Source organism: Lagenorhynchus albirostris, chromosome 5 (genome assembly GCF_949774975.1).
Source record: "Lagenorhynchus albirostris chromosome 5, mLagAlb1.1, whole genome shotgun sequence".
NCBI classification, from domain to species: Eukaryota; Metazoa; Chordata; class Mammalia; order Artiodactyla; family Delphinidae; genus Lagenorhynchus; species Lagenorhynchus albirostris.
Window position 1 is genome coordinate 99,571,572 of NC_083099.1, and position 26,918 is coordinate 99,598,489.

At 40.0% G+C, this 26,918-nt stretch overlaps 1 protein-coding gene across 1 annotated transcript; it reads left to right on the forward strand.

Annotated features, from left to right (window-relative positions):
- Window positions 1-175: 175 nt before the first annotated feature.
- On the forward strand, window positions 176-13,741 carry CPOX (coproporphyrinogen oxidase). The gene is made up of 7 exons (XM_060150721.1): window positions 176-765; window positions 2,899-3,042; window positions 3,838-3,948; window positions 4,582-4,723; window positions 6,751-6,969; window positions 10,508-10,612; window positions 12,394-13,741. Exons 1-7 carry the CDS (start codon window positions 231-233, stop codon window positions 12,479-12,481), a joined length of 1,344 nt encoding a protein of 447 aa, XP_060006704.1. The 5' UTR covers window positions 176-230; the 3' UTR covers window positions 12,482-13,741.
- The last annotated feature ends 13,177 nt before the right edge of the window (window positions 13,742-26,918 follow it).

A 26,918-nucleotide genomic window follows, 5' to 3' on the forward strand; every position in this document is an offset into this window, starting at 1 on the left:
TTCTCTACCCGTGGGCCCCGCCCTTCTGGGGACGGTGGATTCTTTTATCTCCCGGGCGCGCCCCTGCAGGCGGCGATAGGAGCCGGGACTACAGCTCCCGGCATCCTACGCCGGGGAGCCGACCCGGTAGTAGCTCTTTTCTGGCGAAGTTTCCCTGTGCTCGGAACTCCAGGGGGCTCAGGGGCCTGTCTGCGGGAGGTGGGCACTGCCCAGGGTGACAGTGCGGGAGCATGGCCATGCACCTGGGCAAGCTGAGCGCGGGCTCCTGCTGGCTCGCGGCGCGGGGCGGCTGCGGGGAGCTGCGCTCTTGGTCCCTGCGCTGCGCGGCCGGACGCTTCTGCCGCCCCCCTGGCACGGCTTGCCCCGAGCAGAGCCGCAGGCTAGGGTACGGCCCTACTGCGGGAGGCGGCCCCCGGCTGGGGACCGGGCTGGCCGCGGGGCTGGCCGCGGGGCTGGCCGGGCTGGCCGGGCTGGCCGCCGCCGCCTTCGGGCACGTGGAGCGGGCGGAGATGGCGAGCAAGAGCTCGGGGGCGCCGAGCCCCTCGCCGGGGAGGCCGGAAGAGGAGGACGACGAGCTGGCCCGCCGCTGCAGCTGCTTCATGGCCTCGCCTGTGACCGACCTGCACGAGCTGCGGAGGAGGCCGGGCGACATGAAGACCAAGATGGAGCTGCTGATCCTGGAGACCCAGGCCCAGGTGTGCCAGGCTCTGGCACAGGTGGACGGCGGCGCCCGCTTCTCTGTGGACCGGTGGGAGAGGAAGGAAGGTGAGGAGGTCGGCCCTTAGCGGGAAGTGGAGATGGGGAAGAGAGGTCGGGCTTTAGTTTCCAGGCAGAAAATGACTCAATAGGGGATGGGAGTAAGGAAAGGGGTACCTACACAGCGGCTGCTAGGTTAAAAGGGACACCTTTAAAACGATTGACACTGACAGGGTCATCAGCCCTCAGCTTGCAGGTGTGGACCCAGATCTGCTGTCACTCTAGTACTGGACATTTAAAAAATCTTTGCAATTTTATATGGCATTTTTCATACAAGTCTTAAGGTCAGTTTTAGCCAACAGGCTTGTATGTCCAAGGTTGTAACTGAGCATAGATTTTCTCCACATTTCCTCTGCTTCTCTGGGTGCGTTTACCCTTTCTTTTCCTTTGGAGATGGAAAAAGAAAATCATCTCCTCTTTACTAAGGGTCAACCAGTCTCCTCCAGCTGAGGGAGTTATTGTGTCATTGTGTCTTTTCCCCAGGTTGCGCAAGAAATATTTGACCTGGCTTGTCAGTAGTTCTGCCAAATGCACCCATCAGATTTCGTGCCAGGAATATCTTTATTTCCACTGGTAAAATAGTTAAGTATTATAACCTCGTTCTTATAGTGTCCTACATTCATGACCATGTTATTGCCTATACAGTGAAACCTTACATCTTGGTCATAAACTTAAAGGATTTCTGATTCTTCTTACCTGGGACTACTGCAGCAACTTCTCATCAGCTGATTTGGGGCTGTGATACTGCCACATTTATTTTAAATGAAGTTAAATCTGGTTTTCGTAGTGTTTTCCATCTTGTAAATTTTTTAAATTAATTTATTTTTGGCTGTGTTGGGTCTTGGTTGCTGCGCGCAGGTTTTCTCTAGTTGTGGTGAGCGGGAGCTACTCTTTGTTGCGGCATGTGGGCTTCTCATTGGGGTGGCTTGTTGCGGAGCACAGGCTCTAGGCGCGTGGGCTTCGGTAGTTGTGGCACGTGGGCTCAGTAGTTGTGGCTCACAGGATCTAGAACGCAGGCTCAGTAGTTGTGGTGCACGGGCTTAGTTGTTAGTTGCTCCGCAGCATGTGGGATCTTCCAGGACCAGGGCTCGAACCCGTGTCCCCTGCATTGGCAGGCAGATTCTTAACCACTGCCACCAGGGAAGTCCTCCATCTTCTAATTTTTTAAGTGAAGACTGTTGAATCAGGACACAACCTGGACTAGCTGTGTGACCTTCAGTAGTTACTTTTTGTGCCTCTGTTTCCTCATCTATGAAATGAAATTATAAATAACATATGAATGTATTATAAGGGTAAAATAAGGTGTATATATATGAAGTGCTGCAAATATTGTTTGATGCTTAGAAAGCAGTGAGACAAATTGTTTGGGCCACTTACTAGTTGTGTGTTTTTGGAGAAAGTATTTTGCCTTTCTGGGCCTCAGTTTTCTCATTTGAAATATACAAGGGTCGTACTGGATCATCTCATGTCCCATCCAACTCTAAAAATTTTTAGAAATAAAACAAGCCAAACATGAAGCTTCATGAAACAGTTAACTCTTGTGGTACCTCTAGTGTCTTCAAAAAACAAACCAGCTACTAGTAGTAAAGCTCATATACCTAAATGTTAATGTGTCTCACTCAGTTCAAGCTTCCGAATTCCTTAAGCATTTCAGTATCTGTTTTTTAATTACCTGTAAACAAAATTAAAAGGCAAACAGCACACTGAGAAAAAACAATTGAAACAATATGGAGCTCTTAAATTTGGCAATACTGGAACACTCTTCGAATGTACTTATTCCTGTTTTTAATCTTAGCTTTCTCTCATGTATCACAACCAACAGCTGCCATTCTGAACAGTCTTATTTCAAGGGAAACTATTCCAGTGATTCATTTTAGATGATGACATAAGGATGTAGAAGAGTATTCGGTTGGGTGGTGTGGGGAGATAAAATATTCACCCATGATCAGTAGCAAATGTCATAAAGCTAAGCTGGTTATCTAATTTTATTGTACTTAAAAATTATAAATGTGCTGATATTATGGAAGATTTGGAAAATAGAGGAGGAAAATAACTCCTAATCCCACCACCTTCGTGCAGCAGTTGTTTTTAACTTCGCATATACCCTTACATTCTCTCCTCATTTTACATTTCCATAAACAGGAGGTGGTGGCATCAGCTGTGTACTTCAAGATGGGCATGTTTTTGAAAAGGCCGGGGTGAGCATTTCTGTCGTTCATGGAAATCTTTCTGAGGAAGCAGCAAAACAGATGAGAAGCAGAGGAAAAAAGCTAAAGACGAAAGATGGTAAATCAGACAATCTCCTTTAATAGTCCCTGTAAACCTTTTCTCCCGGCAAGTTTTATTTATAAAGTACATATTGCTTCTGTAAAATTCCATCTGGGTGCCTGTGCCAGCTGAGCATGTTCACAATTACTTTTTTTTTTAACATCTTGATTGGAGTATCATTGCTTTACAATGGTGTGTTCATTTCTGCTGTGTAACAAAGTGAACCAGCTATACATATACGTATATCCCCATATCTCCTCCCTCTTGCGTCTCCCTCCCACCCTCCCTATCCCACCCCTCTAGGTGATCACAAAGCACCGAGCTGATCTCCCTGGGCTATGCGGCTGCTCCCCGCTAGCTATCGATTTTACATTTGGTAGTGTATATATGTCCATAGTTATGAAGAACCTAGGGGCAGGACAGGAATAAAGGCGCAGACATAGAGAACGGACTTGAAGACACAGTGACTTTTTGTTTTTTGTGGTGCGCGGGCCTCTCACTGTTGTGGCCTCTCCCGTTGTGGAGCACTGGCTCCGGACGCACAGGCTCAGCGGCCGTGGCTCACGGACCCAGCCGCTCCGCGGCATGTGGGATCTTCCCGGACTGGGGCACGAACCTGTGTTCCCTGCATCGGCAGGCGGACTCTCAACCACTGCGCCACCAGGGAAGCCTGACACAGTTACTTTTTAAAAATTATATTTTAAGAGACAAATTGAAAATCAACCTTTGAAAATTGATTCAGAAACCATGTTGGAGTTAATTTGTATCAAGCCAGGTGATCGAGTGCAGCTCACTGCATGTTTTACTTTCCAGGTAAATTGCCGTTTTCTGCTATGGGCGTGAGCTCTGTTATCCACCCCAAGAATCCTCATGCTCCCACTATCCATTTCAACTACAGATACTTTGAAGTAGAAGAAGCCGACGGTAAGGGCTCTGGTGGTGTGGAAAGTATTATTGTGCAAAATGTGTATTTTAAAACACATTAGGGGGCATAACATCTAAAATCAAGAAAAAATAAATACCATCTTAACTAGGTTTTTTGGGAAACGTGAAAGCTTATTCCTTGGCAGGTGCAATGGATTATTTATTAGATGTGAAAAGTGAAAGTGGTATTGGCTGGTCTCTGGCATCCCCATTTTCCTCCAACATACAAGGAATGATTGAATGAACCCGAACTTAAAGTGCACACAGGGTTCTTTGCAAATATAAATTTATTACATCCAAAGGAAAACCTCACGTGCAGTGTTAAGTTGCCCTTGAGAACTTGCTTTTGGGAATTATTTTCCACATGTGTAGCTTTGCCACTCACTAGTGCGTTGTCAGTGGGTTTAAGATGGGGTGCAATTGATCATGCTTCATTATGTAAATATAGTTCCAGTCTATGTTTGCCATTAGCTAGGCCAGCTGTTACCCTGTCAGAGCACCTGTGCAGTGCACGCCACGCCTTTTGGTGTCTCTGCAGGTGATGGCATTTAAAGCAATGTATTTAACTTTTCCTTTTGAGTAGTTTGCTGCATCTCAAAGTCCACATCAGAATCACATGTCTCGATTTGGTAGGTAACAAGCAGTGGTGGTTTGGTGGTGGATGTGACCTTACCCCAACATACTTGAACCAAGAGGATGCAGTGCATTTTCACAGGACTCTAAAGAAGGCTTGTGACCAGCATGGTCCAGATCTCTACCCCAAATTTAAAAAATGGTAGGTAAAGTTATTGAACTTTTCATGACCGCTAAGTATTTTCCATTCCTTTTGTAGATCCTGAAGGCACTACTGTGTCACTAAGTATCTTTTTCAGCTTATGAAGGTTGAACTGTTTCCTTCCTCCCTCCCTTCCTTCCTTTCACCAGAAGTGAGATACGAGTTCTAAGGGGTTTTAATACATTATTTTCTTAGGAATATTTGAATGTCTGTGATAAAAATTGGGCAGCAATATCATTTTTGTTACCAGATGTTTTAGGATATAAACTTGAAGGTGATATATGCCTGAGAATCAGAGGCTTTTTAGTCCTAAAGTGGGATATTAAATTCTCATCCCACACGAGGATTATCTCGTTGCCATGGAAATGTGCTAGGGCATGGGAAGGGGTGGAGAACTATTAGGAGAGGTGCAAATGTACGGGAGATTTTGGACAAGGAGAAAGTGGGATTGGAAACTTTGTGAAAGGAACTCTAATGGTAAAGAAAAAAGTTGTGAGGAGACCCAGGATATTTGGTAGATGTGGAATGGAGTCTGTGCATAAGTTGTTTGGAATAATAATGTACTCAACACTGCTTAGAGCTAATTGCCATTCTAGAAAAAGGAGGAACAGAAAGGGTTTTTGGGTTTTTTTTTTTTGCTTTGCTTTTAGTGCTAATATTTGTGGAATCTTGATGTTATTTATCTAAGAATATGGAGTTCAGCTTTAAAATCCTCAGAAATTATAAAACATTTAAATAACCTCTCTTTGATTTGACATTACCACGAAACACTGGACAGCTATGGACACACAGATGTAGGATGAAGGGTTGTTTTTCTCTTACAAATCAGCTTCCTTTCAGGAGGAGGATTGGTGGGGTAGATATTCTCTCTCTCTTTTTTTTCTTGGTTTCCTTTTATCGCTATTACTGAAGAACTTTATCTGAATAGTATTAATAAAATATCTAGGATGTGGGCTAGCCAAAAAGTTTTAGTATACATATTTAGTAAATCTCTTCATTTCATAATATCATGAAAAGAGATTTGGAAATAACATGATTTAGTTAAAGCTGGCTTTACAGCCTTGCTCAGGATATACTTTAATTCTGTTAATAAAATGTACCTGAAGAAAAGCCAGGAAGTCACAGTCAAGGTGAATTATACCAGCACATCAGTTCTAGGGATTTGCATCTGCTGCCTTTTTTTTTTTAACTTTAAGCTATTAAGGCTATTTTTAAGATAACCTTTTCAATAGTTTTTAGTTTTTACTTGTACAGGTCTTCTATTTAGGAACCCTCATTATACAGAGATAATGAAAGCTATTTCCAGGATGTAAACTATACTGCAAATTTAGCAATTAGGAAAGACTTAGGAAATCTGCTCTAGTAGGCACAGGTGGGGAAAGACTCAAGAACAAATTGATAGTTTCATGTGCTGGTTCACAAGGGCAACCTTTAATGTTCTGAAGACTCTTACTCTCTGAACATTTCCTTCCACCAACCTTCCCCCTGAGTTATGCATGCTATAGAGTCATCACATTTTATTGCCGAAAGAGACCTTAGAGATAATTTACTCTGCCTTCCTTTGGTGAATAAGAGCTGATTCAGACAGCTTAGGGGTTAGCACTCCGTCAAGGACCTGGTTTGTGTCATTGTTGGTAGAGGATTCCTGCCTGCTGCAAAAGTAGCAGTGCTTCTGAGGGCAGCAGCACCACTTGTATACAGTGCTTAAAAAAAAAGAAGGAAATACAGTATTAATAGTGGACTCTGTTTCTTTTCAGTAAAGGTCTTAGAGTGCCACATCTTCAGATAGACATGCATTAGCTTGCCTGTTGCTTTGTAGGTAAAAGTGTAAGCATTTTCTTCGTTGTTGATAACTGCAGGAAATCTGTCTAAAACTCTAGTTTCATTTTCAGACATGGACAAAAAGTGAGGGCGCTGTGCTGGCATTAGTCAGGGATGGTGCTCTAAGCTGAAATGCTCACACTGATTTTCATGTCTGTCTGTTTTTTCCTCTTCGGTCCCTGATTTGGCCTTGCTGTATTTTCCAGGTGTGACGATTACTTTTTTATAGCCCATCGTGGGGAGCGGAGGGGCATCGGGGGTATCTTTTTTGATGACCTTGACTCTCCATCCAAGGAGGAGGTCTTTTGCTTTGTGCAGAGCTGTGCCCAGGCCGTCATTCCTTCTTATATCCCCCTTGTGAAAAAGCACTGTGATGACTCCTTCACCCCCCGGGAGAAGTTGTGGCAGCAGCTCCGGAGAGGACGGTGAGTGAGTGACCGGAGAATGAACCGTCTCATTGCGTAACTCTGGGGTGGGTAGGAGGTCGGGAAGTGGGGCAGCCATAATAAGAGTGGATGATATGTTGTCTTGGGCAGATACTTTGTCAGAGTTTTGTTAATACTCACCCTAATTTCTTTTCCTAACTAGATAAATATCAAGTGAATTAAGAAACAGTGTATAAAATAGTATTATAAAAAGAGCAAAGTTTGTTTAACTTGTGTATACATTAGAGAACCATATTAGGCCTATAGTAAGAACTTGTTGAATTTATTTCTGCTGATTTCTTATAGTTTCTTCTAGCAATACCTTCCAGCCTTACGCCAAGATAGGGGAATCATTTAATGTTTTTGCTGCTTTGTAAATTTGGAATCACACATTTTTTTCATTTATCTTTAGGTTTTCATGGAAGGTGTTACGATGAAAATAATCACTTCAGAAATTATTTACACTTAATGATAGTATTTATTAATTATGGAGATGTTAATATGTGCTGGCTAATATGTTAGGCAGTTTGCATCTAAATTTCCTCACAAAGCTGTGAGATTGGTGTAATTATCATCATTTTACAGATGACAAAACTTGGCAAAGTAAGTCCCTTGCCCAAGTTTACACAGCTAGTAAATAAAAGATCCCAGGTGTGGAACCAGGTCATCGTGCCTTCAAAACTTGCAGACTTTCTTAGATGTGAATGACGTTAAGTAGGTCTTATTTCTGACTGCGATGCTCACCTTAGCCACCCTGCGTTGTGCACGCAGCTTGGTGAGCTCAGTTGGGTGACCAGCGTGAGGTCATCTTCAGCGGGGGTGTGATTGTGAATCAGCTCCAAATTATCCAGTCTTCCCGCTCACAGCGGTTTCTCATTACCATCTTAATTGCACGTGTACTACTGGTCCATGGCTATAAAATGGATTTTCTCATTTATGTTAATTTTGTCTCAGGCATATGAAACTTTGGGTACTTAAGGAGGTAAAGCTAAAAGGTCAACTTAGATAATGTTCAAAGTCTCAAGGTAAATGTTTGTTGTTTATTCTTTCTTAGGACTACCTCTGCTTGCTTGCTCCCTGTTTATAAACTTGGGAAAATGAGAATTGATTAAATGTTCTTGTTAGACAGTTCTTTAACAGTGCATCCGTTTTGGGACGTTATGCATCTGTTTTGGGACCTTTTTTTTTTTGGTCCCATGATTTCCCAGATACACCTTTACTACTCCTTCCCTTCACTTGAGTTGATTAGGTGCCTCCTATGGCTAGGGACCATGCTGGGAAAAGCTCACAGTGTAGTGGGGAAGACCATCCTAAGAGGATGATTTAAAACTCTGTGGAAACAACAACAACAAACTCTAATAAAAAACAAACAAGAAACTAAAAAAAGAAAAACTCTGTGGAAAGTGCAATGTTCTAGTTTTGCGTAAGATTTCTTACGCAAAGCTGGCAGGTTTCATGAATACTAATGAGGTGTGAAGCCTTGAAAACTTCTTGGACATAGGAATGATGTTTTATTTTGTTCGTTTTGTTTTTTATTATTAATTGACAACATATTTTGAAAGTTCCATTTGTGTGTATCATTTCATGTCCATGTTTTTTGAATTAGGCAGAAGTGTGGGGTATTAGGTTGATTTTCTGTGGTGTGGTGGGTGACTGTACTTTCAAAGAGAGGCTCCTTCTACCACCCATATCTCTGGGCCTTAAAATGGCAGAAATCTCTGGGCCTTAAAATGGCAGAAATCTCTGGGGCTTAAGATAACCCCAGCTCTTTGCTGCGGTTATGAGCCCTGTCTTCACTTTCTTACGCGGCATTCATAACCCATTATCTGTATTACTCTTCCCCACTTCCTCGCATCCCCTTCTGTATGACTTTCCCCTGCAGTGGTTAGGCTGCTTCTCTTTTGACTTTGCAGCCTCTTACTTGGCTATCTCATTGAGTCTCTGGTCCTCAGTTACTACTATTCTCTCCCCAGACCTTGAACCTCCAGTCTTAGTCTCCTTTTTTGTTTTGCTGTATTTTGGGAAAGGGAGACAGGATAGGTATCAGTTAAATTGAAGGGAGTGGTTAAGGTTCATAGTTTGTAGGTACCTCGGAGAGGATAAATGTATGGAAAGGATCGGAAAGATCAGATCTAAGCAAAACCTGGTGAGAGTCAGGCTGATATACAGAAAGGAGCATTGTTTGCTCAGAACAGAAAAGCAGCACAGGGATCCTATAGAGGCTCATTTGGGATCTCCTTACAAGGGTCTTTGAACAAGACATCTGTACAAATAGAGAGTCACAGCCATCCCTTAAATATCATGTTTCAGGAGGGTGACATCAGGGGTGAAAAAGGGAGCTGAGAGACTGGAATTCTTTTCCATGGTCTTAGGAAGAAGTTAAGAAGATCCGTTTAAATTATCTTTTGAAACAGACATAAGAAGGTATTAAATAGTTATTAGTGCACAGAACTCAATCAGTGATAAATAAGTGATGAGGACTAGAAAGGGATCCATGAATGTAATTTATTTAAATTTTCTCAGAGCCTTTGGCAAGTTTCCACAGTGAAGGTTGCTTTCTAAAAATTGAAGGACTGTGGGAATCTAGAGAATATTTTTCTCTAGTTATGATTAAATACAGTAACCCATGCATAAACGGTAATATCTGAGAGAAGTTTAGACCAAGAGAGTAGTTTTTGAGTGAGTTGAGAAATGATATGAAGGGGGACTATTGAAATTTTCAGATTTATGGATCATTCTCAATTCTTTTGGGTAGTAGAAATTATCTTTTGAAATTGGAGAGAACAGACCCTTTTACAAAGGATCTCATGATGTTAAAGGCACTCACAGATTTTTAAGCTAGACAGAGTTTAGATATGACTCTGTGGCAGTTCATGGAAAACTAATATCCTGAACCAGGTTTTAGTTGATGCTAAGGACTGAGCACTGCAACTCAATCACTACCTTCTATTATGACTTTGTCATTAATTTGCAGGAAGACTGCTTATTAATGCTGTTAACTACTTTAAGAAAAGGAAATATCTAGACTATATTAGTAATTATTAATAGATTTCTGTAATCTTTTCTTGGCTTTTCAGTTACAAGAGCCTTACACTGTCTTAGTTCGTGTGAGTTATTAGCAGTGAAATGAAGTCTTTGACTGTGAAGCATCTCAGACTCTAGGCGAGGGCCAGAGAGAGCTGTTTTATCCTGATAAACAGTGCCATTTGCTTTTCTTAATTGTTTTTGTGCCTTCAAGTTCTAAGCTTTGTGTTCATTCTGTTTATTTATTGGAAAACATAACCTTATTGTTTTGTAACTGCTCTATGTTGGGGCTGAATCTATATCCTGTTGTTTGTTGGATAGAATAGCCTTTTCTTTATGCCTTTCCAGATGGCGAAAACTCAACTGACGAGACTGGTGTTTTCTCTGCCAGTTCCAGCTGATGGGGTGGGAGGTGGTGGGAAGGTGCCCCCCCCTTTAAGTATTTGTTATGGACTAATCTTAAGAAAGAGTTTACTCAGCCAGCCCTTAATCTTATTTGATGTTTTTATGTCAGGTATGTAGAATTTAACCTGCTGTATGATCGGGGTACAAAGTTTGGCCTCTTCACTCCAGGATCCAGGATCGAAAGCATCTTGATGTCTTTACCTCTCACCGCCCGGTAAGAATAACTCATAAGAATAATAGTTATTCCCTAACCCCACAATCCTCTAATCCCCACAAAACATGGACATTGACACCACAAATGTCTTTCCTAAGGACTTCATTGGTTTTGACCTTGCTGCCTGTATAAGAAAATCACAGGCAAATTACAGGAAAATCAAATTTTTTTTTTAAGGGGTGGCAGGATAAATGATATAGCTTTATATGTGAGAGCAGGGAAAGGATAGAGGGAGTGAGAAGATAGGGTGGATGATGGTGTCTAGGGAGCTAGATTGACTGTTCCTACTTGGTAATTTTCTAGGAAGAGCTATGAGCAAAGCAGATTTATATGAACATAACAGCTCTTTAATTTTATTGGAAATGATTGCACTTGTGGGGAAAGGTCTTATTCTCCACTATGAAGTATTAAGCTTGTACGAAAGTATGCAGGATTATTTCAGATGCTTTACGTGCTGCCATGGTGTGCTTCCATAAAGGTTAATTGAATCTCTGTGGGGAATTTTAAAATCTATTTATGTTGGTGCTATTAGGTTAATAAAGATCTACAGTTGACTTTTTTTGGCTTTGAGGAAGTGAGAATGGTGTGTATCCAGACTGAAACAGAAAAGATCAGAAAAAATATGACCATTGCTTATTTTAGAAGAGCTAGAATCTTCTTTTCTCCATGAGTTTAAATATCCAAATAAGAATGGACTGGCTGGCATTGAAGGTCTGCCTTGCGTCCTTCTGCTGTGCAGATCTAGCCTTGTGAGATCAGTACCCTCTACCATTGTCACTACATTCAGAATGGCATTGGCTCTGTCCTTGTTTAGCTGTTGCTCGTGGGATCTCATGTCCTTGGCTGGATTCTCATGCACATCACTGTTAGGTGTTCTTGCCACCCTAGAGGCAAGATGTGATTAAAAAGTAGACATGAGATCTTAAGGCCTCGGGTAGTCTACCTGATCTCTGCTGGCCTTTAATTATAATGCACATTCCAAACTGCAGGTAAGGGCGGATTATAAATCAATCCCCTGCTCAACTGAATAACATTAATGCAACAGGTTATTTTTAGCTTCTTAAAGTCTGCACCAGGGGTCTGCAAACTTAAGGCTTCAGGACAAATCTAGGTCCACTTGTGTTTATGTACAGCCCTTAAGCTAAGAATGGAATTTACATTTTTCAAGGATTATTAAAGACAAACAAAAAAGGAATAGGCAAGAGACTGCAAAAGGTATGTGGCCCCAAGAGCCTAAGGTATTTATTATGTGGCCCTTTACAGGAAGAGTTTGCAGCCTCTGATCTAAACCAGTGTTTGCCGGATTTCATGCTACAGTTTGACCATTTTGACCATATTTGTAGATTTATATATAATCTGAGGTACTATTTACTTAAATTTTATACTCTTCGTTTTTTCAGAGAGAAAATTAAAGGCAAACCAACATTTCTGTCATAAATAGAAAGTAACACATGAAAAAAAATGCCAAAGTACTAAGCTAAGAAAAGTTTGCCCATGGATCACCTGAGGTTCTATACTTTATGAAACCCTGGTTTATAGTAAAAGTATGTTTTGGCTCTGGAATATTAATATTAGCTAGAGTATGCTCAGGAATTATTAAGAAACTTTATTTCTTTAGCAGCAAATATTTTTTAAAAGCCTAGTGGAGACAAAGAGGTATAAGTCTTTTTATTACTCTTAGAATTTTATTTTTCATTTATTTTAGATAAAGAGCTATGTATGTTGTTTATTTATTTTTTTATTGTTATTACGTTTTTTGCTTCTGTTTTGAACCTGCCTAGATGGGAGTACATGCATTCACCCTTAGAGAACTCCAAAGAAGCTGAAATTCTGGACGTTTTGCGCCATCCGAGGGACTGGGTGCATTGATGCAGGCAGAGCAGTCTTCCTGGGGTCTGGGGGACACACAGTGGGCCCCCTTCTCCACTGGCTGACACCACCGCCACTGTGTGGCACTTAGTTACCTGTGTCTCAGAGCTCCAGTCTTCTCCGCCCTGGAGTCTGCCTCCTTTCCTGGTGAAATGTGTTTTAAGCACCACAGGCTTCTGCTGGATGCTGTCAGTGGTGGGTGGTGAGGTGGCAGCTTGTCAGAGTCAACTGGTTGATGTAAAACTCGTTTATACTTTTAGAATCATTTTATATGACTAGTTTACAAACAGTGACAATTTCCAAGAATTGGTTTAGGGGATCTAAATATTAGAATTTGTATCAGGAAACTTCTCATGTTATTTTTTTGTTTCATATATTTTTTAAAGGTTTAGTTTCAGCCACAAAAATCTGTTGAGGGACAAATTTTATTTTCATTAATTCAATGAGATTGAGACTGGTAATTTTAGAAAGCAACTGGAAATGAAAGTAAAAATTTTACTTTGTCATTACTGAAGTTGCTTTGATCATAATCTTTATATATCTTTCTCTAGAGATCATAGTATTATAAAATATTCACTTTTGTAATGATAGATATTTAGGGATACTTGAAATTTTCTTAGTCTCTGCATGTGTTACAATTCAGTGATTACCTGTAGTTAACTCTAAAGTGACATCACTGTTATTTAAACAAGGGATATCTAAGTTGTAATTTTGATTTTTGTAGAACTATAATTTGTTGATGCTGAGATTCTTTGCACTTTTGAATGTGAAAGCTTATACCCTTGGATTCTGATACTTAAAAATTTCTATTCCAGACATTTCTGTATGGAGGTTTAGACTAAGAACAATCCTGGGGATGTTGTGAATTTAGGAAATGAGAAACATTTTCCTTCTCTAATTAAAGCAGACATAACTAGTGTAAGAAGCATGTAAGCATTTTATAAATATATTTCCTTGAATATGGACTAATTGAAATAGTCCTCTTTTTAAATTAGAGATTCTGCAACTTTTACCTTTGCTCTTAAGAGAAAATCACAACAGAGTTCTCAAGACTTCTGTGTTCATATAATAATGTGAATATTTTATTCATAATATATTGAAGTTTATAAGGAATGTTATCTTCCTACATATTATTAAGCATTATCTTGGAATATGTTGAATGTATGATCGTGTGACTCTGTAGAGCTGGAAAATGTATGAATTCTTCAACTCTTACAACAGGTGTGCTGATAAATTTTATTATGAAATATGACTAAGAAATGTTTGTATTTTTCATTTTTTCCAGGGTAATTGACATAGGGAAGATAAATATTTCTTAGTACTAAAACCATAGTTCCTCATTCCTAGGTATTTTACCCAAGAAAAATATAAATTTTGCAGTTGAATTTTCATAGCAGCTTTATTCTCAGTAGCCAAAATTTAGAAATAACACAACTGCCCATCAGCAGGTGAATGGATAAACAAGTTATAATATATCCATATGTTAAAATACTACTCAACAATGAAAAGGAACCTCTATTGATAAAGGCAAGAACATGGGTGAATATCAGAAAGTCATTATGCCAAGTGAAAGAAGCCAGACACAGAAAAGCACTAGCCCCAGAGGTTACGTAGTGTCACGTCCTTCACATTCCGTTGGTTACAAGTGAGTCGCTAAGAGCAGCTCCCGATTCACCGGGGAGGGAATGAGACCCCAGCTCTCAATGGGAGGAGTGTCAGAGATGTGTGATCATCTTCAAAACCACCACATAGCCCTTCACACCCAAAACCCAAAATAGATTTGGCATTCCCTCCCTTATTGCCCTAATCAAATCCTGTTGAGTCCACCTTTGAAATGTTTATTATTTCCTGCCTCTGTCCCCTGCCATGACTCTACTTTGGTCCCACATTCCCTCTCACCTGAATATTTGCCATACCCTACCTGCCTCTGGTCACTCTGACCTCCATTCTCTCCCTTCAGAATTACTTCACCGAATAGGAAGCAACCTAAGTGTCCATCGACAGATGAATGCATAAAGAAGATGTGGCACATATATACAATGGAATATTACTCAGCCATAAAAAGAAACGAGATTGAGTTATTAGTAGTGAGGTGGATGGACCTAGAGTCTGTCATACAGAGTGAAGTAAGTCAGAAAGAGAAAAGCAAATACCATATGGGAACATATATGGAATCTAAAAAAAAAAAAAGGTTCTGAAGAACCTAGGGGCAGGACAGGAATAAAGACGCAGACTTAGAGAATGGACTTGAGGACACGGGGAGGGGGAAGGGTAAGCTGGGATGAAGTGAGAGAGTGGCATGGACATATATACACTACCAAATGTAAAATAGATAGCTGGTGGGAAGCAGCTGCATAGCACAGGGAGATCAGCTGGGTGCTTTGTGTCCACCTAGAGGGGTGGGATAGGGAGGGTGGGAGGGAGGCTCAAGAGTGAGGAGATATGGGAATATACGTATATGTATAACTAATTCACTTTGTTATAAAGCAGAAACTAACACACCATTGTAGAGCAATTATACTCCAATAAAGATGTTAAAAAAAATTACTTCACTAAATCCCATTCTTAACTGCCCTCCTCAAATATTTTAAGCATCCTCCCTTCTCCTGCAGAAAAGTTTCTGAACTCAATCTGACATTGAAAGCGATCCACCATTTGACACAGACCTCTCTTTTCAGCCTTATCTTCTCCTCCATGCCTCCCCTGCGCTTCAACCTCAGACTGCGTATCGCCACTCCGCATTTTTCTGAACATTCCCCAAGTCTCTTCCATCTGACCTGTGCTCAGGCTGCTGCTATCTCTGCTTGGAATCTTTTTTTGTCCCCTTCAGCACATTTTTACCTTTAGTATTGCTGTCATCACAGTCTGTATTCATATAGTCACTCAGAGTACACTGTACTTCAGAATATTTAAGGTGGGTCTTTCCTCATTTATAAAGTCTGCTACCTTATGAATGACCTGTTAACCTTTGTCTTCCAACATTGTTTTGCAATAGTATATTGTGGTATCAAGCTTAATGTTGTTTTACTTTACAACTGTCTCATTCCTAGTCTGTGAAGATAGAAGTTCCCAGTAAACATCTTTTAAGAGCCCATTTAGAAATTGTTTTCAAGGATGTTTGTATTATCCCTGCCACAAATATTAACTATGTATTTGAAATCCCACATTTAAAGAAAGTTGGTCCTTCTTTCCAAAGAAACACACATGTAAATTCCAGTTTCATAATAAACCTAAATTAGCACATTCAAGATAGTGAAGCTTGAACATCTACAATATGGCTTGACTAAGTATCATTACATTGTAACGTGAAACTGAGTCATGGGTCATGCAATGTAAAACCTCTCAGGCTTGTTTCTACAGGTGGTTTTATGCCAGATACACACCAGCATATACCAGCAGAGCAAGGTAATTGCATTCCCATCTTCCAATCTCTGCACTTGGTTTTGATTCCACAAGTTAAACTCATCAGTATTTTAAAGTATCCTTCACCTAATAATTCCTGTTCACATTTCAAAACATGTTTGAATGTTAAAACTGGGCATAATCTAATCCACCATGGTTTCAATGAGTTGACACAAATTCAGTTACTTAGGAAAGCAAATTGGCTTTGTGGTCATTTAGAGTTGCCACATTGACTCTGTCATGGATGTATTTTCTTAAGAGATGGTTAGGACGGTACAAAACTAAAGTTTCACAATTAAGTTGTACGAGTTGAATGCCTCTATTATTTACCAGCAAGTGAATAATGCATTTTTTTTTTTTTTTTTTTTTTGCGGTACGCGGGCCTCTCTCTGTTGTGGCCTCTCCCGTTGCAGAGCAGGCTCCGGACGCGCAGGCTCAGCGGCCATGGCTCACGGGCCCAGCCGCTCTGCGGCATGCGGGATCCTCCAGGACCGGGGCACGAACCCGTGTCCCCTGCATCGGCAGGCGGACTCTCAACCACTGCGCCATCAGGGAAGCCCAATAATACATTTTTTAAGTAAAAGTCTTCATAGAGATTTATCTATGCTTAGGGCTGGTCAAACTTCCAGTTTCTGACTTGATGAGGCAGCCTGAGGCTTTTAGAATACTCCATGCCTGCTGCTTGACATCGTTCTAACCATGAGTGTAATATGCAAAATTTCAACCCAATTTGTCAATTTCTTGTAGTTCAAGTTGTTGTTTAACTATGAAAAATAACTAATTCAGTAGATATTCTCAAAGGACATTTAAAATAATATCGATATTGTCAACTGAAAAAAAATGCACAACCTAAAAGTTTTTTGTTTTTTGGGGGATACACGGGCCTCTCACTGCTGTGGCCTCTCCCGTTGCGGAGCACAGGCTCCGGACGCAGGCTCAGTGGCCATGGCTCACGGGCCCAGCTGCTCCGCGGCATGCGGTATCCTCCCGGACCAGGGCACGAACCCGCGTCCCCTGCATCGGCGCCACCAGGGAAGCCCCAAGAATAATGTTTTATTCGGTGACCTTACTGAGCACTATAGCCCAGGATGGCGGCCTCTCAGGTAGCTCCGAAGAACAGTTCCAAAGAGGAAAGGGAGCAGCCAGGATATAGAGGAGTTTTTGCTGGAAAGAAAAGCAAAACTAGTCGAACATCAAAAGATTACTGCTAATCACAAAAAATCCCAGACATCTCAAGGTAATGATTTTACTGCCTTTCTATGTATGAGAAGATGCAAGAGTCTGGGCTCATTGAAATGATTCCTTTGACATGCATCTTAACTATCTAAGGCCGGTATCCTGTTTTTCTCCATCCTGAATTCCCCTCAGGGTGTACTGTTGGGGGCAGCTGCAGTGGCTGATAGCTTTATGGCCAAAACATCCTTTGTTTACAGAAATGGCAGGTGACATTGTCCACAATATCAATACAAATTAACATACTTCTGCTGAGAGTAATTTTTAATTGTTTAATGTGTACTTGATCTTATTATGTGCTATTCAACAAGAGAGTGGTACTTAAAAATAATGTACACATATCAATGAAAGAAAGAATAAGCACCTCCTTTTCATCTTTACCTCCCTCCCTGTTTTAGTAACGTGAGGGAGATATGGTGTCTCTCTTGTAATAGCAAAAGATGGTCTGCTCAGCTCTACCTAGCTGTCCCTGCTGTGCTCTCTCAGACAGAATTCCTGACTCTCAGAACCTGTGAGCATAATAGAATGGTTGCTGTTTTATGTCACTACATTTGAAGTGGCTTGTTAAACAGCAATGTATAACTAGAACAGGTTGGATGCCATTAAAAAAATGAGGAGAGTGAATTTGATCAGCCTGGCACGCCTGCAAGGTACCTCTACCAGTATTTGGAGATGTGAATCTAAAGCTCAGGAGAAAGAAATGTCTAGAAACACATATTTACCAGTTGTTTGTGTGAAGACGATAATTGAAAAACTAGGTGAGCCATCTGAGGAAGTACATGCAGTGTAATAAGAAAGGAGAATCAAAGACTGAACTGGGGGCAGAGAAGTGAGCAGGGAAAAAGGTGTCAAGAAAGGGTCCTGAGAGCAGCTCACTGAGCAAATGGAATAGGGAAGAAGGGAATCAAAAGGGCCAAGTTGGGTGTGATTTTAATAAGGGTTAAAACATTACCATGTTTCTACATATAAGAGAATATATTAAAATAATAAATGCTCCAAGTTACATGTTTGATAAATTAGGAATGAAGTTCAGATTTTTAGAAATCCTAATCTATAAATTACCAAGGTCTTCTCAGGTACTAAAATTACTTCCATTGACATATCAGAGTGTCTCCAGTTTCTCAAGTTCTGTTTAAATATGAAATTCCTTAAAGAACCAGTAGGTGGAGCCCATTTGCTCAAGAAAATCTAATCCCGAGTGTTGGGTTTTGTTTTTGCCGGTGGGTGGGGAGGAGAAATTGAAGAGGAAGGGGAGAGGGGTGATGAGAGAGAGGCACAGAATAGGACAGCAAAGAGGAGAGGAAGGAAAGGAGAGAAGATGAGAGAGAACGAAGATCTCTCCATTGAACTGTGGTATTGTTGGAGAGGTTATCTGAAGGAGTTATCACATATTTAACCAAGCACAGTTAAGTCGACTATGATGTTTCTATCTTGTCAAATGGCTCCACTATGTTTCATTTCTCTCTTTAGTACAAAGAGATTCTGAAATTGGCAATGTCTATAATCCCAATAATTTTCAATATGTAAAGCAGGGTCTTCATCTTGAGTTCCTAGGGAATTCCTGAATTGTGAGGTGCCTGAAATCATGAGAAAATGTGTGCATTTTTCTTAGAGTTCGTAATGTTAATTTGACTCTCAGAAGGATAGTGCTCCTGAAAAGATTGAGGACTACTCATCTAAATCAAGAGGGTGTCTATACCCCGCCCCGCACCGTGGGGGCAATGTGATAATTCAGTGAGGAAAGGTAAGAAAATGTTTTTATCCTTTCAGAAGTTCTATTTTTGTGTGTAATGTAATTATTTGTCCATATTCGTACATTAATGCATATATTTAATTCACAAATACAAGATATTTGGGGGAGTGTAAAATTAGTGACATATCAAAAAATTTCAAAATTTGCTTGTAAAAATAGTGTACATTTTTATACTTTTAAGGACTAAAAATGAAGTTGGAGAAATCAGAAAGCAGAATATCTTGATAAATCAAAGGAAGAAAACAATAACAATAAAGTTTGTCTTCTTACCCCTGCTGGAGTCACCAGGGAGGAAATGTAAATGTGCTAATTTCTTATCAGTTTTAGAGGGAACTAATGGATACTGTCTAAAGAAATGGAGAACAAAGATGTTAAATAAAGATGTAATAATAGAGGTGTTCATTGGAATAAAAATATAAACTAGAATTATTCACAAAACTCACAAACATAATATGGGATGAAAAAAAGCAACCTGTAGAATAATACATACAGTTTGATTCCATTTGTATAAAATTCAAAAGATGCAAAGCTAGGCCATAGATTGTGTTTAGGTGATAAGACTCTAATGAAAAACCAAGGGCAAATACAATTCTGGTGAGTGGGGAAAACGACTGAGGCAAAGCTTCCAGAGAGCTTCAAATTTAGCAGTGATCTATTTCTTGAGCTGGATTCTGGTACACAAGAGGCCATTTCAGTATTTGAATCTATCAAGGAGATATTTCTTAATATCCTCATATTTCCTAAATATTAATAGTAAATAATTATACCCTTTCAGCTAGGGCAGAAAAACTCTTTTACTTGGATACCAACATGTACCTACTTCTGTGGGTTTTCCTTTTGGCATCCTGATACGTGTGTCTTTAAAAATCGAGTATTTTCCCCTAATATTTAAATTAATGCCTATACTTTGTGGAAATTTTGGAAAATAACAGTATCAAAAAGGAAATAATCACATTTTGTGCCACTGTTTAGAAATAACCATAACCACTCAATATTTTGGTGTATTTCTTTCTAGCTACTTTATGTAAATTTGAATTTAGTTAAATTGTATATACAATTTTGTATCCTGATTTCCCCCCCTTATCTTTATATCTTAAACACTTCCCTCTCTTATTTAAAATCTTCAAAGACAGAGGACAGGCTGGCAGTGAAAATTGGGGTTTTCTTGAAAAGTGACCTATTGACTGAGGGCTCTAAACTATTGTCCGCCCTTTTCCCTCAAGGGATTTGGCCTTCAGCTGGGCAGGAAATTCAAGAGCTCTTTACTAGAAAACAATTTTGTAGAATAGTTCTAAACAAAACAAAACACAAAAAGCCCCCCAAACTCCACCACAGGAGGGAGCTTTGGCATTCTCACCACACACAGCTCTTTCCTTATGCACGCTCCACCCACCTCCCACCACCTCCCAAATCTAGAGTTTTCAGTCCAATTTTTAGTGCCTCTTTAAGGGCAGGGATAATCAGATATTGGAGGAAAACCTCCAAATATATAAGAGAGAGAGAAAGCAGAGATAACAGACAGACCGACCTCTAGTTAATATTCTCAGAAAAGAGATTAAACTTATCATTTAGTAATATAGAGGTAAACAGAAGGTAAAGCTAAAGGATTTAAAACTGGTTGCTTTTGGAGATCAGGACTGGGGGTAGATGCCCGTGGGCCAGAGAACTGCTATTTTTCAGTATAAGCCTTTACTACTATTTGATTTTTTTAACTGCTGACATTTATTAGATTAATAAAAGAGTTAAAAAGTAAAGGCCATGCATTTTTTTAAGATCTCATTTTTTTTAAGATCTCAAAACATTGTTTTTATTATGCATACTTTTCCGTCATATAGATGTTTCTTACCAGAAGAACTTTCCATTCTCTTACATTGATTTTTTTTTTAATCACGAGTTGCCATTACCCTATCAGTGTTTTAAAGACCTCTTCCTATTTTTAACCTCATGTTAAGATTCTTTAAATGCATAGTATCTTCTAACTAGTTTAAGAGATCAGATGTGCTCAGAGGAAAGAATTATTTAACAGGTTGTAATCTTCAAGATCCATAAAACTTTCACTGTGGAACTAAAGTATCTTTTCTGTCTATGCTAATAAGTGAAACTATTGCTCATAAAATAAACTGTCACAGACTTCACACACATCAAGGTATACAGGGAAGGCATTTCAGAGGGTGGGTGCTGGACAATGTTCCAGATATGTGACCTCTTTAAAGTTTCTGCTTGGGAGATTAGAAGTTATATTGAAATCAATGACCATCTAACGACCACTGTTTCTGGGGTTATATTTTCTAAATATAGCGGCCCTCTGGCTTAACCACAAAAGCATCTCATGAGTTATAGAGGAACTTGAGCAGAGTTGTGTTTGTAAAGAAAGAAACCTAAAAAAATAAACGTTCCTGTTTTTATAGCTCTACTTTGTTTTCTTCAAGTTTGTTTTAATGACAACTTGAAGGACTTGCTACCAGTGGCTGAAAACCTCAACATGGTTTCCTTGGCAATCACTAGAATATGAAATGGAAATGAAAGTTACCAACGAAAAGCCCACAACTCCTCACTGCTCCCCCTCGATCCCCTCCAGATTAGAAGAAATTCAATGGAAGGAATGCACCAGCCTGGGGCTTGGGAAAAATATGTGGCCTCCTTCCTGGACTATCATACAATCTATGAGCTGCCACTACAGTGTCATTAATTCATGGTTGGATTGGTGGGATACAATGCAGGAGAGCAGGGAAATCAGATTGAAGGAGATTTTCTGTTTAAGAAAAATGAGTTACTAGATGAAGAATGCTTCTTGCTGAAGTCTATGGGCTTTCTCTCAATGTTGTTACGTGGTTTGGTTTCACCCTGGCCAGGTTCTTGTGTGGCCAGGTGGGTGGATTCCTCTCATTCCTACTCTCCTTTTGTGGTGTGACATTCTGAGTTCACTGTTATTTGTTCCTCATGATTTTTTAGTGTCTTGCTGTAATCATAGAGTCAGAAGTGCCCTAAAATCCTCTTATTGACGTAGCATGAAATTTTACCTGCATTTTTTTAATTTAGAAAAATATTTTAGAGTTAGAAGCATACACATTTTGAAAAGTATATGTACAAAGACAACATAGCATCATGTTTTCATTACTTATATGTCATATCCTTGAACCCTTTAATTTTCTCACACCAGAAAATATTTTTAAATATATAATTTTCATAAAAATTTGGGTAGGCATACTAACAAATAATTCACTTCCCTCTTGCATAACTCATCCTTTTTTTTTTTTTAATATAGAGTTTATGGTTCTTGCTTGTATGTCTGTGGTTTGATGTTTTGTCCTCTGGATTAATTTCAATACTTTCTGTTCTATTACTAGAATACTTTCCTTTTTCCTCAACATTTTCTTCTTAGGTTTGGATAATTCATATGTTTCTTCTTTATATGTAGAAATCTAAATCTAGTCATAAATAATTCCTTCAAATTATGAGGATCTATTTATTTATTCTTCTGACTTATCCTAACAAGGAATTAAGGTGATTTATAACACATAATATATAATAGGATGTATTCAATTAAAAGTAAGAAAAGTTAGCAAGAAGAAATTAATGTTGGAAAATTAAGAAGTGAAGAGTGAGATCAGTACCCAAATACTTGCCAGATAGTCACAGTTTGGCTTGGTGCTCAGTCCCTGGTTTTTGTTCACCAGCTTCAAGTCCCGTCCTTGTAGGCTGAGGACTGCAGCCCACCTGTATTAGGGTTCTCCAGAGAAACTGAACCTATAGGAGATACATCTCTCTCTATCTCTATCTCAAAAGATTTATTTTAATGAATTGGCTCATGCAATTATGGAGGCTAGCAAATCTTATTCTAAGCAGTTCAAGTTCTAAGGCCATCAGCCTGCAGACCTAGGGAAGAGCCAGTGCTGTAGTTCAAGTCAAATGAAGGCCATCTGCTGGCAGAATCTCCTCTTGCTCGGGAAGGTCAGTCTTTTGTTCTATTCCGGCCTTCAGCTGATTAGAAGTGGCCCACCCACATTATGGAGGGAAATCTGCTTTACTCAAAATCTTCTCATTTAAATGTTAGTCTCATTGAAAAACACCCTTACAAAAACATCCAGAATAATGTTTGACTACACATCCGGGCACCATGGCCCAGCCAAGTTGACACATAAAAGTAACCATAACACCACTGAAGCCTGCTCCTTCCTTGCCTTTACAATCCACTTGCCTTTTTTGAAGGTACATTCCCCCTTCCATTTTCCCTAATCCATGAAGTTTCTCTTAATCCTTTTTTCTCACTCCTTACACTTGCGAGACTCAATTCCATAGGGGCCATCAGGCCATGAGTTCTTATTTCCAGTACTGGGTGAACCTCCTCTCTTCTCTGGTGGCCAAGAATTGCTTATGAATAGGCTTCTAGGTTATCCTGGGCTTCCAGCTAACCTCTGCTCCAACAGCCCTTTCCCCCAGGTCTTTGTAAAAATTCCTTACATTGTTGCAAGCCTGTTATGAGTCAGCACTTCTGCTAAAGGGTTTTACAGTAGGAAGTAGCTCTGCTGACCTAGGCCACATTTTCTGGGGCCAATGAAGCCAGTACCCACGCCACAGCTTTAACAATTTACTTTAATCCCTAATGAGGATAAACAATAGGACAGTTCCTGGGAAAATTTCCCAGGACCTAGCCATCCTGTTAGTCTCTGCTTTACTCCCTCTCTTCCTGCCCTAAAGAATAAAGCCCAGACCATAGTCAGGGGTTGTGGGAATTAGTTACTGACCCTGGCAGGCTTTGGAAGCTTGTGAGGAAAAATAACTCTAGCTTTCAACAGGGAAAGCAAAAATAAAAATGAAATAAGATAAGACAAATAAATAGCAACACTAAAAAATTTATAGGCAGAGACTCAAATAAGTCTGTAATGTCCCCCCATTTTCTTTTTTTTTTTTTTTTTTGCGGTACGCGAGCCTCTCACTGTCATGGCCTCTCCCGTTGCGGAGCACAGGCTCCGGACGCGCTGGTTCAGCGGCCATAGCTCACGGGCACAGCCGCTCCGCGGCATGTGGGATCTTTCCGGATCGGGTCACGAACCCGTGTCCCCTGCATCGGCAGGCGGACCCTCAACCACTGCGCCACCAGGGAAGCCCAACCCCCCCCCCTTTTCTTTTTTTAACCAGCCAACCGAGGACCCTTAAACATGTAACAGTCATTTCTGAAACCTTTGCTAATATTCCCATACCACCTGAGCCCAGATCTCAGCCCACTCACAGCTGTGGGATCTAGGGAAAGTCACACAGACTCTACTCTTAGGTTACCACATCTGTAAAATAGAATGAGTAACGTGTTCCTCTCAAAATTCCTGTGAGAGGTAACTGAGATAATGCATGGAAAAGAGTTCTGTAAACTGTTAAGTGCATCCAGACATTACGTATTTAGTAAGTCAGTTAAAGCTGTACTGAAGACATTAAAACAAGTGATCAGATATTTAATAAAAAGATTAGGTAAATACTTTTTATCATTTTACAAGTAGGAAGAGGAGTAGATGAGATTAGTCAGGAAGAAGAGTTTAGTCATTTGCAGGTTACACTTGCTCCCCTCCCGGTGGAAAATATACATATAATGTGTATGTTTATGTTATATAGATAGATGCCTCTGTCAATTGCTTTTCACTTTCTCTGGTCAACATCAAAAATAATAATTATTTTTAAAGCTAAGAAATTTGAGTAATCTGATGGAGGAATTTAGCTGGAAAAGTGAAAAACAATTCAGTGATAGGTATTTATACATATATCAGAATATTAAGCACATATTTTTATACATATGTATGTTTTATTTGGGAAGGAAATAACAAGTCACTTCTCTGTGTATTTTAATTCTTTTATGTATTATTGTTTTCCACCTATTGTTTAACTTTTTGATTCTCTTCTTTGTTTTTTTTTTTTCCTTTGTGGTCAAGTGTATATCATAGACCACGTTAGATTAGCTGAGAACATTTTACTCGTGACAGCATTTCAAAGTATGCCACATCAAAGGTAGGCAAAAGAATTTGTTTCTTGGCCTTGCACCTCTCTTCGCCTTGAGAGTCTGTCCCAGTGGCCCCTACCACTCCCACCTGTAACCATCTCACCCTGCTTTGAACCCAGGCATATTTAGTATCTGTAACTCTCATCTGATTCTCACATACCACTCAGTAACATTATATATCTCTTTGCAAATTTAGATTTACATTTAAATGTTCCATTTCCCCTCACACCAGCTAATATTAATAGTTAACACTAATTGAGGATTTACTATGTGCCAGGCACTGTTCTAAAATAACATGAGTTAATGTATTAAGTATTTGAAAGGATCCTATGAGAGAGGTGCTATTATTTCCATTGCATATGTGAGAAAAATTGAAGGGTGGATAGATGAAGCATTTGCTCAACACCCCAAAGCCACTTGTCCAGACACCAGTGGTCTGGCTGTGAGGCTGCAACTGCACCATTGAGTTACAGAAGCGCACAGATGCCAAGACCTTGCCTCTCACCATGGTACCGCCAGCACCTCACCATGAATTGCATCCAGTAAGGGATGGTAAATGTCTTCTGGTTGTTGCTCTGAGAAAAAAATCCTATTGTTATAGAAAAAATAAAGAAACAAAGGCGGGCTTCCCTGGTGGTGCAGTGGTTGAGAATCTGCCTGCCAATGCAGGGGACATGGGTTCGAGCCCTGGTCTGGGAAGATCCCACATGCTGCGGAGCAGCTGGGCCCGTGAGCCACAATTACTGAGCCTGCGCGTCTGGAGACTGTGCTCCGCAACAAGAGAGGCCGTGATAGTGAGAGGCCCGCGCACCGCGATGAAGAGTGGCCCCCACTTGCCACAACTAGAGAAAGCCCTCGCATGGAAACGAAGACCCAACACAGCCATAAATAAATAAATAAAGCAAACTGTCAACAAGTAAAAATAAATAAACACTAAAAAAAAAAAAAAGAAACAAAGGCTAGGGAACTTATGTTCTACTAATGCTATTTTAATTGTTTTCTCCTTATCTTTCTTTTCCCATACTAAATTAAAATTTTTAGATTAAGCTGACTTGTACTGAGTTCAGAATCAAGGAATGTTAATGATATCGAGGCTTTTCTGGCACTGATTTTTTTCTTAGTATCAGTCTGTGGTTTGGCGACATAACTATAGAAACATGGATAGAAACTCCCTATTATGCAACAAACCACTTCCTTTGTCTGTTTATTCATTTATCTGCAGTGTCTTAGCTAAACTCTTCTCTACTTGTAGGGTTCTATAATTGCAGCTGTCTCACTACGTGGAGCATAAACATTGCAGAGTGCTGAAGAGCGTGGATTTGGTTCCCAGATTTTGAGGTTAGGATCTTATGTAAATCCTGTGTACATAATATGTACCTCACTAGGGTGGTAGAAAGGATTACCTGTGTTCATCTATGTAAAGCACTTTAAACAGTGCCACACACATAATAAGCACTTTTTAAGTGTTTACTGTCATTTTTAAAACCCCACAATCTCAGGAAATATACTTAATCCAGCCTTGTGCAATTAGAAGCTTCAGTTCAGTTCAACCCAAAGCATAACAAAGTGAAGCCTCTATTCTCACAGGAACATCAGAACTTAGATTTGAAATGGAACCCAACGATATGCTGCTCACATGTCTCTATATTACACCTAACATGTGGTAATTGTGATTCTGCTTGAACATTCCCAGTGATGGGGAGCTTACTACCTCTCAGGAAAGTACACATCACGATTGAATAGTTTGATTATGAATAAGCTTATACTTTATACTGAACAGAAATCTCCCCTTCTGTAAATGCCACTCATTGGTTCCAGTGATAGGTTAGCAAGCAGTTGTCTTCCATTTCCTTGGGCAGAAGTGCTTCATGAATTCTTAAAATGTTCGATTCCATGTCTGTTTTCTTAAAAGTACATTTCTGAATTACATGCCAAACTGAAACTCAAAAAAAGGGTGTGTAATATCCTTGGGAAGTTTGCTTACCTTCTCCAATTCTCAGCTTTTTAACCTGTAAACTGAGTATAACTAGTAAGTGAATAATAAGCACTTAATAAATGTTAGA